Here is a 15900-nt window from a genome sequence, read left to right on the forward strand (position 1 = left end):
TGTAGGATTATAGGGAGATTTTGTGCGAGATTTTGAACAACGTGGTACAACAGCGGGACTCATTTGATTCTCAGTGAAAATCGCGTTATTATTCTCAATATTTTTGATATACAATAATAATCGTTATTAATTAATTAGGTACAGGAACACTTTAACGTTCGTGATATTAATCGATAATGATCAATAACGTACAATTGAAAAATTGTCATCGATCGCACACGTCGTCTTCAGTATTGATTTGCGGAGACACGATCAAATTTTCAAATAAACTGTACGCATATTATATTCCGATTTTTCTTTTTTATCGATTGTCCCACAGGGATCACGCGTAGGAAGCGAGCTCCGGCACAAATTATAAAGTCGAATCATCGATCGAAGGCCATCCGGCATTTTTCGCAATTCATCGATCGAGGGCCATCCGGCATTTTTCGCAATTCATTGTACAATGTAATAATTGTGTGTTCTAATTTAATCCCTTCAGTTTCGAGCTTCATTCTTTTTTTCCATCGATAAAAGAGCTCTCATTTTTATACAACATCTTTTTCTTACAAATCGAAAGACGAAAGAATAGAGATTAGGTACATTCTTACACTACTGCGATCTTTATACAATCGAACATTTTAACGTGAGACGTTAAAGTCCTCACAATTTCACGCGTGAAACACACAGATAAAATTTGAATAATTCAGACTTCTACAACTGAAAGAGTTAAATAAAATACGACAATCGGTTTCGATGAACGAGTTTAAAAAAACAAAACTCGCCGATAAATCGACATAGATACAATTTTGGGATTCAATATCGGACACAAGTTTTTCCTATCAGGATTGGGCCCCTGTACACTTTGCAATTTATAAATATCTCTTAACCATCTCTCTTAGACTTATTTCGACCTTACTGCGCTAAAAAGGCACATATTTCCGCACCTGATACAAACGTTATTACAATCTAAACGCTAATGATCTTTCTTTCTTCTTTTCTCCACCGATGTTTGCCGTCCCGATGCCAACTGCGCGTTGACACGTACTACGAATATCGCCCCGTGTATTAGGCTACGCTCGGTGAACTTTATTTCACAATATCGAATGGATGACGGTAATGCAACGGTGACGGTAGTGGCACAACGGGAAAAAAAAACATGATTCGCAATTTCTTTTCAATGTATCGCGCGTACGTAAGACACATTACATATATTATATACGAGGCGACGTCTCGTATTTACATGAAATATATGTAATATATTTCATACGCAATATATTAGATGCTAGTTTGTAATAATTATCCTTTCCTATGTAATTCTAGTGCCTACGCGGACCTTGCTAAGGCGATCAACTACGCGGATCCTTTGTACAGTCGTGTGGGGAACTATGGGAAGTCTTCGAGAGGAAGAAATTGTTTAGTCGGTCACAATGTATATCGACGTGTGTTGCCGTTCTCGCCCAAACTACCCCGTGAAAGTGTGGTATCGCGCCAGGCGAAATTATAAACAATAATCTCATCTGGCAAAACCCGTACCGACAAAACGCATAGCATTGTCATCAAAATCGTTACATAGTAATTATGTACAATAGAGCGCTGTGTCGCGCAATCTGTCCGTCGCATAAAATTCGTTGACAAAGTAATTTTATCACCAAAAAAACGAACATCTTTTCCTTCTCTCTTTCTCTATTCTGAATAAATGTGAAAAGTATAAATATGATGAAAAATGAAAAGTAGGAAATGAAAAGAGTACGGCTCTAATCCCACTCTGGTCTGATCTCCGCTCAAATGGTTTTTTAATTCAAGTTATTGTCTACCTTATCAGTGAGGCTAGAAAACAGTGCGTTACGATCCGATAAAATCTTCTAAGAATCATCATTGGAGTGAAACTCGCATTCGAAACTTCAGCCGATAAAGTAACACCTTAACCAAGTCTTATTAAAAAATATTTGAGCGGAAAGAAACCCAATGAAATAGTTACTGTACTTGTGATGTCAACAAAGTCTACGAGATACTTTCGAGGACATTCGACCGACAGAATTTAATGTGAGGCCTTTCTTTTCTTAATTTTTCCGCAACGTTCACGCACGAAACGATATTGCTCGACTCCGATATTTTATCTTTTTCATCGATTAAAACTACTTTCTTAGGCAATTATGAGAAAGAGGCCGCGTGACAAGCGTTAATATGTATATATGTATAAACACCGAGCGCGCGTCGGCTGCCGGCTTAGTGGCGGGTCTCTTAAATAACATTTATTGCGGCACTTGGTCAGAATACGCGCATTTCGCGCTCGGTTTCGTTTCCTTTTATTCAGTCTATTATTCAAGCGCCTTAACCTGCGCCATCACTTTGCCCTCCCACAGTGGCAGAACCTCGGCATCGTCCGTTATCTCCTCTTGTATGACTTTCGTATCTAAGTCTTCGCATTCCGTTTTGAAAAAGTACCTGCAATTAAAGAAAAAAAAAAGTAATACAATGCACGAAATTATTAATTTGAGTTGTCTCTCGTTAAGCAACGTTGCATTACCGATAACTCCCTTTCTTCGGAAGATACTCCTTGAACTGCTTCAACGTGACGTTGTGACCAGGAATTTTGGTCCTGTAAGGGAATTGCTCGTCACAGAAACTGAACACAACAGTGGTGAAATCGTCCTGCTTCGGTTTCCTCAAAGTGGACTGATTGGATTGGACATACGGTTGACTCTGCGACGCAAACTCGTACGCCTGTTTCGAAACGTTGATGTGTCGTTGCTTGCAACTAGTGCGCGCCTTGTTCTCCTCCATTAGCCTTCTACAAGTCTCCTCCAGTTGTATAACCTGTGACATAGTTATCCGTGACGCATACATCTCATTGCCAAATAAAGAAGGGAAAGAACAGCTCATATTCACCGTGTGAGGTGGTGTCAGAGGTGGCATTCCCGGATCAGCAACGAACGGTTGAGCAGGTACCCCCATACTCCAGGTTTCTCTGTTTGGCCTTTCCAAGGACCCACTACGCGAGCCGTACCTCTTGCCGTGACGACTACTGTGCTTCAAATCAACCTTCTTGTCTTCTTTAAACCGAGGCATCAGACGAACGTCCTTATTTATGGAAGGCTGCACGTCGCTGACTACGCTTACCCCGCTATCTGTTAGCTCTGTCATTGACTTTTTCGTGGCTGATCGTCTCGTCATGTCCGACCTTCGGAATCTTTGGTCGTGGCCTGCGCAAGAGAAAAAAAATTTATTTTATTAATGATCACAATTCGCGTACACAATGCACGCGCAGGCCGCCATTCATCATATTTACCTTGAATATGCAGGTCCTGCTTGTGGAGGAAATCGGAGTAATCTGATGGCACAGATTTAGATTTGGGCAAGTGCGAGCCTAGTGAACTCATGGAACCGGCACCGACAAGATCGCTACCCTCGGGGAAGTCGTGAATATTACCGCTATCCACTGAGAACGTGGAGTCCATATCTTTCTCTTTCCTCTGCTTGTAAGGCCGTGGATAATTGTGAGCGGGACGCCTTCTCTCGGGCGAGAGCCTGGGTGACCTTGAGGGTGTCTGATCTGACCAGACGCGAGATACATGCTCGTCGAGAATCGCCTGATCGCTGTCCTCCTCTACAGACAGCTTTTCTTTCAGCGCATCACCGAGAGTCTTGGGAGCTCCACAAGTTTCGACCAACATATCGTTACCATTCGACACGTCGTTCTCTTGATACAGATATTTCTCCAGTTTCTCGTGGGCCTTCTGCTCTCGTACCAGGATCTCCAATTTCTGCGTGAGCATTTCCGCGAATTGCTCCGCCGTCATCTGCTTCGGGGACGCCATACGCTGGGTTCGTGGGACAACATGATGCGCCATGGACTCGCGATTTATATTCGCGGATTCTTTAATTGCCCTACTAGATTGCTTGCTGTATTGCTTCTTGCTCCTCTGTCTATTGCTCGTCCCATCGCTGCGGGCGACAAATTACAAATACGTACGGATTAGTAATGCACTACACAATGCAACAAGTTCAAGATGAATGAAATTCAAAATTGGAGAAATCCTCCACTCTTTATCTCGGATGCAAAATCAAAGAACGCTGTGTAAAATTAAAATGAGAAATAGAACTTACATGGATCCGCTGTTGAGGGAGACATTGTCCACCTCGGTACGTGCATCACTGCTCAAACTCTGAAGCTCGGAATCCTGTCTGGATACTGGGTTGTAGGAGGAATATTGTGCGTGCAATCTGGATACGTGCATGTGATACGGACTAGCCCCATGTTGCAAGTAAATGCTATAAGTGCCACGCAAAATAGCAAAACAATAACAACTAAATAAAAGACAAATAAAAATATCATGGTTATCCGTCAAACAAAAAAAAATAAAATAAAATTTTGCATATCCTGCATATGGACAAACTATCAAAAAACGTTATTGAGGGATAGAACAGCGAATCTATCTTCTGGCAACGTCAATCGCTTTGGAAATCGGTAACGATAAAATGTAAACTTAAAATATAATTCAGATTATGCAAGTTTCATCACATCAAGCTTCAAAAGAAAGGAAGACAAAAACGACAGCATTGTTAAGGCATTCGCAGGACTGATCTGAAGCGTACTATACAGATAACGAATGGTATTTTAATAAGACTCGATAATTTCATGAAAAGCGCATTACCCGGCGTACGCTTCTGGCCTCGGTCGTAGATCCATCGCTCTACTCTGTTGGGTAGCCATTAGCACATCTTTGGTCAATCTCAATTCCCCGGGCGTCCCACCGGTCGAGTGCGAATTGTGCATGTGTACACAACCGGTGCCGATGTACTCGCTGTCTTCGTGCACGGTGGGCAGCAGACTCGGTCCGCAGGAGATGGACATCTCGCGGCTGCCCGAGCTCGAGCTCGGGCAACCGCCGGAATCGGGATTCTGGCAGGACTGAACGTATTGCACGTACACGTCAGATTGAAGAAAGTTGGGATATGTCGTCTCGTTGATCAGCCGCTCGACCTCCAACTGCACGATGTCGAACACCTTGTGATCGGCGCGGCCTTCCTTGACCCGTCGATCCGCCTCCTTCATCACATCCTCCGGTATGCTTAGCTGCGACTTGAGAAAAAACCTCCGATAGATGAGCTTCACCAACTGCGAGATCTTCTCCATGTCCTTCTGCTCTTTGAGGCCCTCGCAGGCGAACCAGAAGTTGAGCGGATCCAAATGCCCTTCCTGACTAAGGTACCTCTTGAACAGCTCTAAACCCACCGGATCCTCTAACAGGGAGTGCAGATTTCTCGCCCACCGTGCGTAAGCAGGGGACGAATTGCCCTCCATGGTAGTGGTTCCGCAACAACCCTCCGGCTCAAATCCCAATGGCGCGGAAACATCGCAACCACCGCCGGAGGCTTGCGGTGTTGCGAAAGAAGAGCGTCTTGGCGTCAGAGCGGGGCTCTGTGGACGGATCCGGCTGACATAGCTTCCAGTTTCTTCTCCTAAAGCATACAAAGTTCTTGCTGCAATGCAATTTCAACTTATCAACATAGTCTTTTTGTAATATAACACATTACAAAAGCAATTGTAGCTTTAAAAAATATTTATCTTGAAGATATTTGAACAAATTCTTGATCATTTTATTTAAAAAATCTCGTTTTTAAAGAACATAGGTTTTCAATTAGAGCTACAATCGCATTTCTTAAACAAATGTAAACGAACAGTTTCACATTCTTTTGATTTTCTTTTATACGTGCATTAATATGTAATTTCTTCTACTTTTTTGTTTAAGTATATTTTGTCTTACCTGGCACTGGCGGCCTGGGAGAGTTTTCACTGAAGCAACGCGCTTCGCTTTGCCGAGATGCGCTCATTCTATCTATTACGGCCTTCATGTGCTATTTTATTATCTACGCTTAATTTTTGCCCGCGATGCCTCTTAGTGGACATGGTTAGTCCCAACCTAAAACAGTAAATAAATAAATTTTAGAATATAAATCTTACATTTATAATATAAATCTTACATTTTGCATTTTTATGACAAAGATACAAATTGTATCCAAGTAGAAATAACGGCTGTCAAGATATATATCTCACTTATAATGACATATAAAGAGTGTACTCTTCAATATGTGGAATTCCAATAAAAATAAGAATCATTTATGGCAGTCACGTTCCCTAAATATTACTGACTTTAATGCAGTCATATTTCTGTGAAAGAGTGGAGCTGGTACACGCTAACAAAGGAGGGAAATCTGGGATGCTGGATCGATCGAGCCCTGTAGTGAGTCATATCTCTCAATTAAGCAGCTAAGGGAGGTTTTTTCTGTTGCCAGGAACCTTAAGGGTGGAGCCTAGTGGGAGAAACTATAGACCATCTCCTGGCAGGCTGCGCAGAGGGATGCATTTTTGCGTGTACATGTATATATGCACAACCCCTATTGGTCTGTTGCGCAGACCATTTGTATTGATCGACAAAACCTATAACGCAAGCTATTGAATGTACTTGCCAGTCCTAAAAATCCATATTGCGAGTTTAATATCCTCTATTAACTGAAATTGAGCTCTAACACAGTGGAAAAATATTAATAGGTTTATGAGGTAAGGCAATCAGGGGAAAAAAAGGCCTATTATGCCTGTAGGGCCCGTTTCCTTTGTTATGACAGGGCATTGAAATATGGTTCATATGGGCCATACTTCAGCCCGGAACGGCAAATGTGCAACTATCCACTTGAGCAAGAGATATTACCCCTTGTATACATAATTAATTCACAAGAGCTGCTTTCACTGCACTATACAACACATATCGCTGTACAAATCACACTAAAAAACTTGAAATTTCCACATTACATACACAGTCTTGATTACAGATCCACAAGGAGTATTCTATATGTATTCACAAAAAGTACACAAAGCACAATCGACTTGTATCACCAGCTCGGAACAATTTATGACGAAATAATTTCGACATAATGCTATCAATATCACAGGGCTATTCGAAAGAGAGAGAAGATATAGCCCTCGAATGAGTATGGAAACTTGATCCTGACCCACACAAAGGCAGAAATATGAAATGAAAACCTGTCATAGTCAATCATCTCGCTCCACCGCACATTTACCTGAATCAAAAGAGAAGAATATCAGAGTACATACCATCTTGGTGGTGAGTCTAACACAGACAGCCTTCAAATTTGCCAAGTATACAAAGATCTATTATGATTCTGACAAAAGTGAATCTATCCGATACCACAAACACTGCTAAATCTTTGTTATATCATAAAGAATGAGCCTAGGATGCTTTCGATGGCTTCGATAGCACTGCTGCAGGCACACTGAACCAAGGCTGCGCGTCCTGACCAGGACTGAAGCTACGCTGATACAGCGATAGGCAGGGTAGGGATAGCGTCTAGACTCCTTGTGACCTATGTCGACTCCGACAGCAAAACGCCTCGCTAAAATCCTTTCTCGCATTGCTCGTTGAAGATGAATCGAGACTCTCTAGTCTGCCTACCTATGTCTGGCACCAAATATCTTTACAGAATTAATTATAAACACGTATCTCACTACTATTAAACTACAAAATACAGCCTAGAGAAATAATCATGGAATATCTTAATTAATTTTAAGGACACGTCTCTTTATCCTAATGCTGTACAACACAACAAAGATTCTACTGGCGTTAGAAAACCTACATAAATTCTCCTCATAATTTTTCTGTGTACACAAATAACTTTATCATGCTGTTAATATATTTGTTTTTTTTTTTTCTTTATATTAATGAATAAAGAAAACAAAATATATTTAAGCCATCAACGAATCGTCGGTAATAGAGGTCGGACGATTGAGCGCATCCACGCTTTCAAACGGCCAGTGGACGTAATAATCAGCAAATTCCTGTTTGTTTGCAGGTGTACCTCTTCCGAGCGAGTCGAAGGTGGACTGGTTGAACGCGATATCCCCCGATGAAAGGGAAAGAAAACGTTTCGTCAGCAACGACGACCAGGTATTAACTTAAGAGGCTTTTCCAGCCGTATCAGTTCTACCGCAGGCATCTCCTCATTGTTCGAGACTCTCTCCAGGTTCATTCTCCAACGGGTGGCGGGACGCCTTCGATTTACTCGGCGAAATATCCTCCTCGTGGTGGCGAGAGAAGCCTCGCGACGACACAATCGCTGCCGACGACGCGCATCGCCGAATCGCATTTCTTTTCTTGTACTCTCCGCCCCCTCCGCCTGCCAAAGAAACGAGGGAACCCGCATTTCGATTCGTCGAAAAGCGTCGATATTAGTATCGATCGTGGAGATCTCTTTCGAAATCGTAACGTATAGCTCGAAATATTCGAGTTCCGTTCGCGTGTATCAAGCCGGTGTCGCCACCTATCGCGACGGTGACACCAATTTGAAATCCAAAGGTGAATCTGTATTGCCGATCGTTTGCGAGCACGATGGATACAGAAGTGCTCGTTTATCTTTCGATCGTTTCCAAAAAAATTTGTGACGTCACAATTTTTGTATCTGTAATGTCGGTAGTTACCGACATTGCGAAATTTACCGACAGAGCATAAGAATCAATATCAAAAAGCGTGCAAATGTAAATTTTGTAATTTTTTTAAAAATTCAATAAAGCTAAAATTAGATACAAATTTACAAAACACTTGTCTTATGAATAATCATACCCGTCTAAGGGGCAATTTCACCAACCACGGTTAGCTTAACCGACGGTTAAAGTTAGCAGGATTGTTGACCAAATAGAAAGCAGGGTGGATTCATTTCTATTGGTCAATCCTGCTAACTTTAACCGTCGGTTAAGCTAACCGTGGTTGGTGAAATTGCCCCTAAACCTACACGCTCCATTAATTAAGATATTAAAAATCACAATTCCTAGAATTTTAAGTTTGAAAGTTTAAATGTGAAAATCTAAACTCAAAAATTGACAAAGTATCAGGAGATCATAATCGGCAGGGAGGTTGCACTATCTAAAATTCCAAGAATTTTACAAGATTTCCGAGATTCCTAGAATCTCAATTTCCGAGACTCCAAACCCGCAAAAAATCGAAAGTCTCAGAGGAACATAATCGGCACAGCATTATTTATATGATTCGAAGAATTTTCCTAATTAAGAATTTTCTAAATTTCTACGAGGTACGATTTTGAAAAATTAAGATTTCGAATATAATACTAAAAATTGACATATTAATATTAGACGGTTATAGAAAATTTTATTGTTATATTTCAAATAGATAATAATGCAAAATTTTTTTAATGCAAAAAGTTAAATGTAACATTCTTGAAGACGATCAATGTCATTTAACGCTAATTGCAAATAAATATTAATTCTCAATTGTCGACAAAAAACGTTATGTATGCCTGCTCCCTTGCTTATTTACGTAGGGAAGGGAATATGCGAATCAGGAATGATTAGAATTAAGATTTAACGAAGCTCATCTTCGCGGAGGAGATTTATGTCGTCGTGGTCGTCCCGATAATTCGCGCGTTCGCTTTCTTTTAATTATATGTTAGCGCGACCGCGGCGCTCCATCGAATAATTACAACGACGAACGTCATTAGGCAGGCATAAAATGAGGAGGGGAAAGAAGGTTGGGGTGTGCGCAAGGTGCAAATTAAAATTATTATATTTCGCGCCGCGCCCGGTGGTTAGACTTCGCGCGCGCGCGCGCTAACGAATTACGAAACAGTTATCTGTATGCTCCGTCAGCCATCACCTCCACCTCCACCACTTGTCGCCGTCCCATTTTATCATTAATGACCTTAACCCTCGCGGTCTCAGAACTGGAAATGTATTAAAGCTTTTCCGGCTCGGCGACGTCCCAATCGGGGGTTGCACGCGTAAAATTTTTATCTGAGGGAAATTGTTTTCCTTCTTTTTGCATTTCATTCACCAGTTTACGTTTTCCTTAAAGCCGAGAATGTAAAATCTATGATAATTTTCTCAAGTCTGATAAATTTTTTAGTTTGCTTTCCATTTTTCGTTGCAGAAAAAAAAACGATTTTCAGTATTTAGATGCTAAATAAATCAAACATTCGCTTTGCAACAAAAATATATTTACATGGAGTGCGCTATGTTTCATATTCTCGATAATATTTCACATATGGTGTTACCGAAAAGATTTAAAATACTCGGTTCGCTTGCAGATTCCACAATAAAATCGCGATTCGTCCAGCGTGAAATCACGTTTTGCGCGGTCGATGTGGCATCGTGGTCGATCTCGCGATTCTCGAGGAAGCGAAATACCGCGGAGGTATAAAAGGGACATGCGTTCGACGAGATATTAAGATTTGCCGAAGCGTGCCACATGGTTTCCTCCGTATGGATTCCGCGAGGAATCCACGTGAGGAATTCTCACGCGAGAGGTGCTTCTTCCTCGCCCCTATGCGAATGATATTAAAATTCACGCCCCGGTGACTTCCGATTCTATAGGCACAAAGAAATCGCGCCGCGGCTTCCGGTCACCGCCAATATCCGGGCCTGTAACGTGTCGCCGAATATCTGACCCTCGGATTTTTGTACCTCTGTGCAGATTTGTTTCGTAAAAACGACACTTAAAAAAATTGCAAGTTCTTCGTCGTGCCTCGGTGTGTCATTTATAGTTTAATTAGATTTGGCCGAATGACATTTGGATAAAGAATTTTATTTTTAATTTTGCATAAAATTTTGCGTGAAACTCGATGCTGTAAAAATTTTAGCACGTATATATAACCACAATCAATATTGATTGGGATTCATTTGCACCTCGAGCTCTAAAAATGAGCGTGGATAACGAAGGTCACGAGACGCGATGCAGTTGATAATCACGGGATCATCGAGATCCTTGCGGTGTCGTTCACTGTCATTGGCGTACAATTCGAGAAACGGTTGTCGTCCCGATATGTCCCAGAGCCGATAAAGGGCCATCGTCTACCGAATCGCGATATTACCGACGAAAGTGCAATGGAAGTGCAGATGGAATTAACTGTACCAATATCTCACGAATATATATTACACAACGACCAGAAATGCAAACGAAGAAAGGAAAGAGCAAAGTAAAGCCTCATAAAGTCTTAGCGTTTTAAACTGATTGTGAATACTATCAGTATTACAAGTTGTAACTTGAAATAAGATCCGATATGGTAAAAGATCTATTACGTTAATTAAAACTGTCATTTAATTTCATTTTACGACACATTTTTGGAATTTTATCTGTAACATTTATTTTTAGAAGATTTCTTTTGTAATTGCTCCTAAAAATAATTTACTAAAATTAATTTTTTAAATAAATTTATTTAAAAGGTCCTAAAAATTATTTATTAAAAAATTATTTTCAAAAGCTTTAATAAATAGTGAAAACTATATTCGATAAAAATACAGAGATAAACATCTTCCTATAAACATCCGGAAATTCTAACTTTACATTGAGATATAAAATGTCTCATGCAATACTTCAATAATTCAATATGCATTGCAGAATATCACATTTAATAACAAAACCGCATTTCCACCTCGAAAGATAAAACGCATATCGCGTTCAATTGGTTGGCGTTCGCGGGGAAAAAAGCATTCTCGAGAGAAGTGGTGGAGGAAACGAGGAGAGACGAGAATTGTCGAAGCCCCTTTTGGCCCTTTTTTACCGTGTGAGATGTCGCGCAGCGACGGGATTGCCTGGAATGCGCTTTGAAACCGTCGTCTCGCGGAGGATCATCGAAATGATTTGCTCATTCGGAGCCACTCGTGTGACGATTCGCGGCGAATCTGCTTCTCCGTGGATTTTCCCTATATTCGAACAATCGGTTTTCCACTTCTCATTATTGCGTGAAGAGCGATATTCTGTCATTAATCTCACTTAAACGATGTCGCTATAACTATGATTAAAACTACTTGAAGTCTAATTAAAACTCTTACAAAATCCTCAGATTGAATACTGATTATTAGAATAACAAATATTCAGTAAAGATCTTAGAATAATAAAATTATGGAGAAAATTAATATAATAAAATTATATAGAACTCTGTATTGAATGCTAATTGAAATTGGAGTTAAAAGAATCAGGAGCGACGGTGGCGGCTGGAAAGAATTAGAAGCGAGAATGGCCGTAGTCGCCGCGCCGCGCCGGTCGGTCGTTCCCGATTCTCGCGAGGTCCGTTTATCGGCGCGAGCGATTAAGATTCTTTCAAAAAACGAGAGACGCGGACAAGGGTGGGAGGGAAGGAGGGAGGAAGGCAAGGAGCGAGCGAGAGAGCGAAGAAGAAAGGCATCAGCGGACGAAGAGGAATCTTAAAGGCCATCCGGCGATACACCTCTCTATGCAGCCGCTGACACGCCGGCTTTTTGTGCGTCGCGATCGAACGAATCCCTCAGGAAAGCGCGACTTTCTGTTCTCGTCTCCGCTACCAATACGCTCCTCCAGCTCACATCGGTAATTGTTCGCCAAAGGATTAATAAGATTGCAGTATTAATTTGTATAGTATTATTTTAAAAAGGGTCGGTGCATCAATTGACATTCATCATTATTCGATTTTCGATCTTTGAACGATATGATCCACTAATATAGATTGCTAATTAAATTTAATTACAATAAAAGTTCCTAAAGAATTTCCATAATTTTTAATTAGGAATATTATCGCGATAGTCGTCATATGGTGAAGAATATCAAATCTTTTGCGTAACTAGAGCTTGAAATACCGTTCAAATTGAACCGGGAAGGTTCAGAACGACGGGTACCAATAGCAAGCAGAAGAAGAGAAACGGAATGACACGGCGAGAGAAAGCATGAGCGAAAAGAGAGAAACGGAGTAGAGAGGCGTATAGGTAAGTTGGGCCCTCGACGCAGGTACGGCGGTACTTTTGGAAGAAAAGAAGAGAAGTGGAGAGAGAGAAAAAGAGATCGAAGAGAGAAGCAAGGCCGTATCACGCGCGATTCCTTCATATCTCCCCAGATATTGTCAGTTGCATTCATCATGTTTGTTATTAAAACTCGCGAACCAGAAATTAAAAATGAGCTTTTATAGCTCGTGTATAGTTATATAATTCCCAAAAAATAAGAAATATAATTATAATATATGATAATACACATGTATAACAGTATAAAAACAAAAGTAATTTGTTTTTAAAACAACGCATATAATTATTCCTGATATTATAACTTCATCTAAAATAACAAATTTAAAGAATTATTAATTGCCGTCACCAACTGCTTACATACAATCAAGCAGTTTATGATTTACAATTATTTAAGAGTAAAAAAAATAATTCTTTTCCTTTAATAAATTGCTATATACAGGTATATAGCTTGGTATATAGCCACTTTGTACAGATAATGTTTAAAGCAGTACTCCGATCTATAGTAGAGTTCCTATAACAAGAGTTGCGACATAATGTGATGACTTCTGATTGGTTAAGTTGTTCCTCATAGACAACCATATTTTTTTGTCAGATATTGTTAATTAACTAATCTATGGGATGGCCCGAAGCCCACCGCAGTCTGAAAGGCTTATTCTTTCCCTGTACGTATATTGCATGTGGAATAAAAGCCGGGATCGGACTTAAGATTTTCTAGTTCTAATCATCCGCGCTCACATGAAGCTACGCGTCATCCCAATATTTATATTTACACTTATAATAACAGTTGTCAATTTAACTTGACAGTTGTCAGGATTACATTGAACGAAAATGCAGCGGATCCAATATACCTATATTTAAAAAAATTAGCGTTGGTACATTGCTTCGCCTATAAATGGTAGCGGTTTGTCGCAACTCTTATATTATAGGAACTCTATAGGAGTACGGCCCTGAGGGGAGGAGAGGGGGCAAAGATGGTGAAGAAGCGCGAGAGCGAGGTAAGAGAAAGGCGGAGAAAAGAAACGGATATAAAAAGAGAGACGGAAGACGTAGGCCTCGGCCGGCGGCTGGCGACTGGCGGCGGCACCGCTTGATGTACGCCGGGTCCGTAATTACAGGTTTTCGGAACGCCTCACTCGCTCGCTCGCTCACTCGCTCGGCAAGCCGCGCCGTGCCGCGCCGCGCCGCTTGAGAGTCTCCGGGGCCCTTCCCTCGTCGCGCCGCGCGGTCTAACGGGTGTCCCGAGCGCGTAACCGGGGGTCCGATGTCGCGCGGTTCGACACGCAGCGGACGGTTCGTCACCGCGGACGACGACGACGACGACGACGACGACGACGACGATGTCGACGATTCGAAACGAGCGCCGCTGATGAAAGCACGTCGCCTTCCTCCTTTTTCCTTTCCTTGTTCCTCGAGGCATTTGAAATTCTAATTATAGAGCGGCGCTTTTACAGCGCGAGATGAAAAAACGTAAACTTCGAATTTTTTTCCCGCCGGAGAAGGTATCGCTTGATAACCGTAATATGTAATAACGCGATATACGTCCCGGGGTTGAGAGCAGTAATCTCGGCAAATCTGATTTTCAATGTTTTACATTTATAAGGATGTTTACCGCGTCGGAATTAGGGCCTATCGAGATTATATCTGACGAGAGCTTTTTTCGAGAGAGAGAGAGTTCCCGTAACGGCAGGAAAACTTCTGCGAGAGATCAGAAGCGGCATCCCGGGACGAGGATGTTTCTAGGAAGAACCGTTCGTGCGGGCAGGTAAACGTCCTCTTCGCCTCCGGATCGAGATACCGATCCAATGAACCGAAAATTCAACTCATCGTTGGTACCGCATCCCCGTTTCGACAACGAAGCAGCATTTACTTTCGTGTAGTACACTCGCTTATATTAGTTATATTATTCAATTTAATAAAGCTGAAAGTAACAACTGATTTTTATAGGCACACTTTTCCTTCCTTGTTCACTTATACACCTAACTATTACACATACGCTAATTTCTCGACGCGTCACGGACCACCCTGTATTAGAGATGCCGTCGAACCCTCCGCCATCGATTCGAATCCGTACGAATACCGGCGAGAAAACCGATCGACCGCTTACCATTAGCCTATATATGGCCGTATGGAGCCAAATGTCGAACACGTCGCGGTGGAAAACCGCTGTCGTAACGCGACGCACTTAACGGGTGTTAAATAATTATGCGGGCGGTTTATCGCGGGGCGCGTTAGGACAGTGGCGCGGCGTGATTCCCTTACGGCCCTGGGCGATACGAAGCTTCTCAAACGAGGAAAGCATACACACGGCTCCCATTCAGCTAACCCTTTCAGCTAACCCTCTCTGGCTTCTCCGTCCCTCTCTGCGCGCGCCCCGCACAATCCTCCTCCCCCCTTTCTTCCTTTCTTCTCTCCTCGTTCTCTATCCCGCCGTTGCCGCTCCTCTCTGTCCGCGAGAATCCCTTCGGCCTCTCGTCTGCGGAGAGCAACGTCGGCGAAATCTCTTTTACGCGCCCAAGAGAGCGGGGACATGTCCGAGGACCCCCTTACTTTTCTCCTCCTTTCTTACGGTTCCCTTTTCAGAGCACGCACACATAGACTCCCTATTTATTTTAAGATAAAGATTCGAATTTTTCGGAATTCATTTTCCCGCGATAACCGCGAGATTTTTTCTCTAATTTTTCGCAGCTTTTGAGACCTTGACCATCGATAAATGAAAGACGATATTGCTATTCTAACATCAATACCCTTCTATTTTCTTGTCACGCTTATTACAATCGTATAAATCACAAGTTATCATTAGTCAATTTGAAATTAATTATATCGCTTAATAGACCGCGATTTGTCTCAGTCACTCTATATAATGGCAACGCAACTAATTATCAATTAATTACATCATTCATCCACACTATGACATTCGGTATGAATATCATACCTATTATTAATATATCCACAGGCATTACTTCATATAGCAAGAGTTCAAAGACGGAGTTTTAAACTCGAAGCAGACGAAATGGACCAGTGACACTTCGCGGGACATTCGAGTTTTCTCTTCTCACGTATGAAGTCGGCGGCCTCTTGTCGATACTTGTGAGAGAACACGGCCGTTCAAGATAACCGATATG

The 15900-nt window shown here is 41.7% G+C and overlaps 1 protein-coding gene across 8 annotated transcripts in view; it reads right to left on the reverse strand.

Moving 5' to 3' along the window:
• Positions 1-62: 62 nt before the first annotated feature.
• Axn (protein axin) overlaps positions 63-15900 on the reverse strand; it is a 30535-nt gene continuing 14697 nt past the window's right edge. For 2 of the 8 annotated variants that reach the window (XM_071700347.1, XM_071700345.1), the window contains 6 exons: positions 5751-5906; positions 4638-5445; positions 4090-4254; positions 3272-3927; positions 2510-3185; positions 63-2427 (listed from right to left, as the gene is read on the reverse strand). In XM_071700347.1, the coding sequence (XP_071556448.1) occupies positions 2301-2427; positions 2510-3185; positions 3272-3927; positions 4090-4254; positions 4638-5445; positions 5751-5838 (2520 nt within the window). In that variant the 5' untranslated portion in view covers positions 5839-5906 and the 3' untranslated portion in view covers positions 63-2300. Of the gene's footprint in view, positions 2428-2509; positions 3186-3271; positions 3928-4089; positions 4291-4637; positions 5446-5750; positions 5907-7096; positions 7275-7857; positions 8185-15900 lie in introns of those variants that run through there. The other 6 variants (XM_071700351.1, XM_071700352.1, XM_071700350.1 and 3 more) reach the window with 6 other exon arrangements.

This window comes from Temnothorax nylanderi, unplaced genomic scaffold (assembly GCF_030848795.1).
Source record: "Temnothorax nylanderi isolate EJ_2023f unplaced genomic scaffold, tnyl_v1.0 TNYL_tig0022_pilon, whole genome shotgun sequence".
Lineage (NCBI taxonomy): Eukaryota > Metazoa > Arthropoda > Insecta > Hymenoptera > Formicidae > Temnothorax > Temnothorax nylanderi.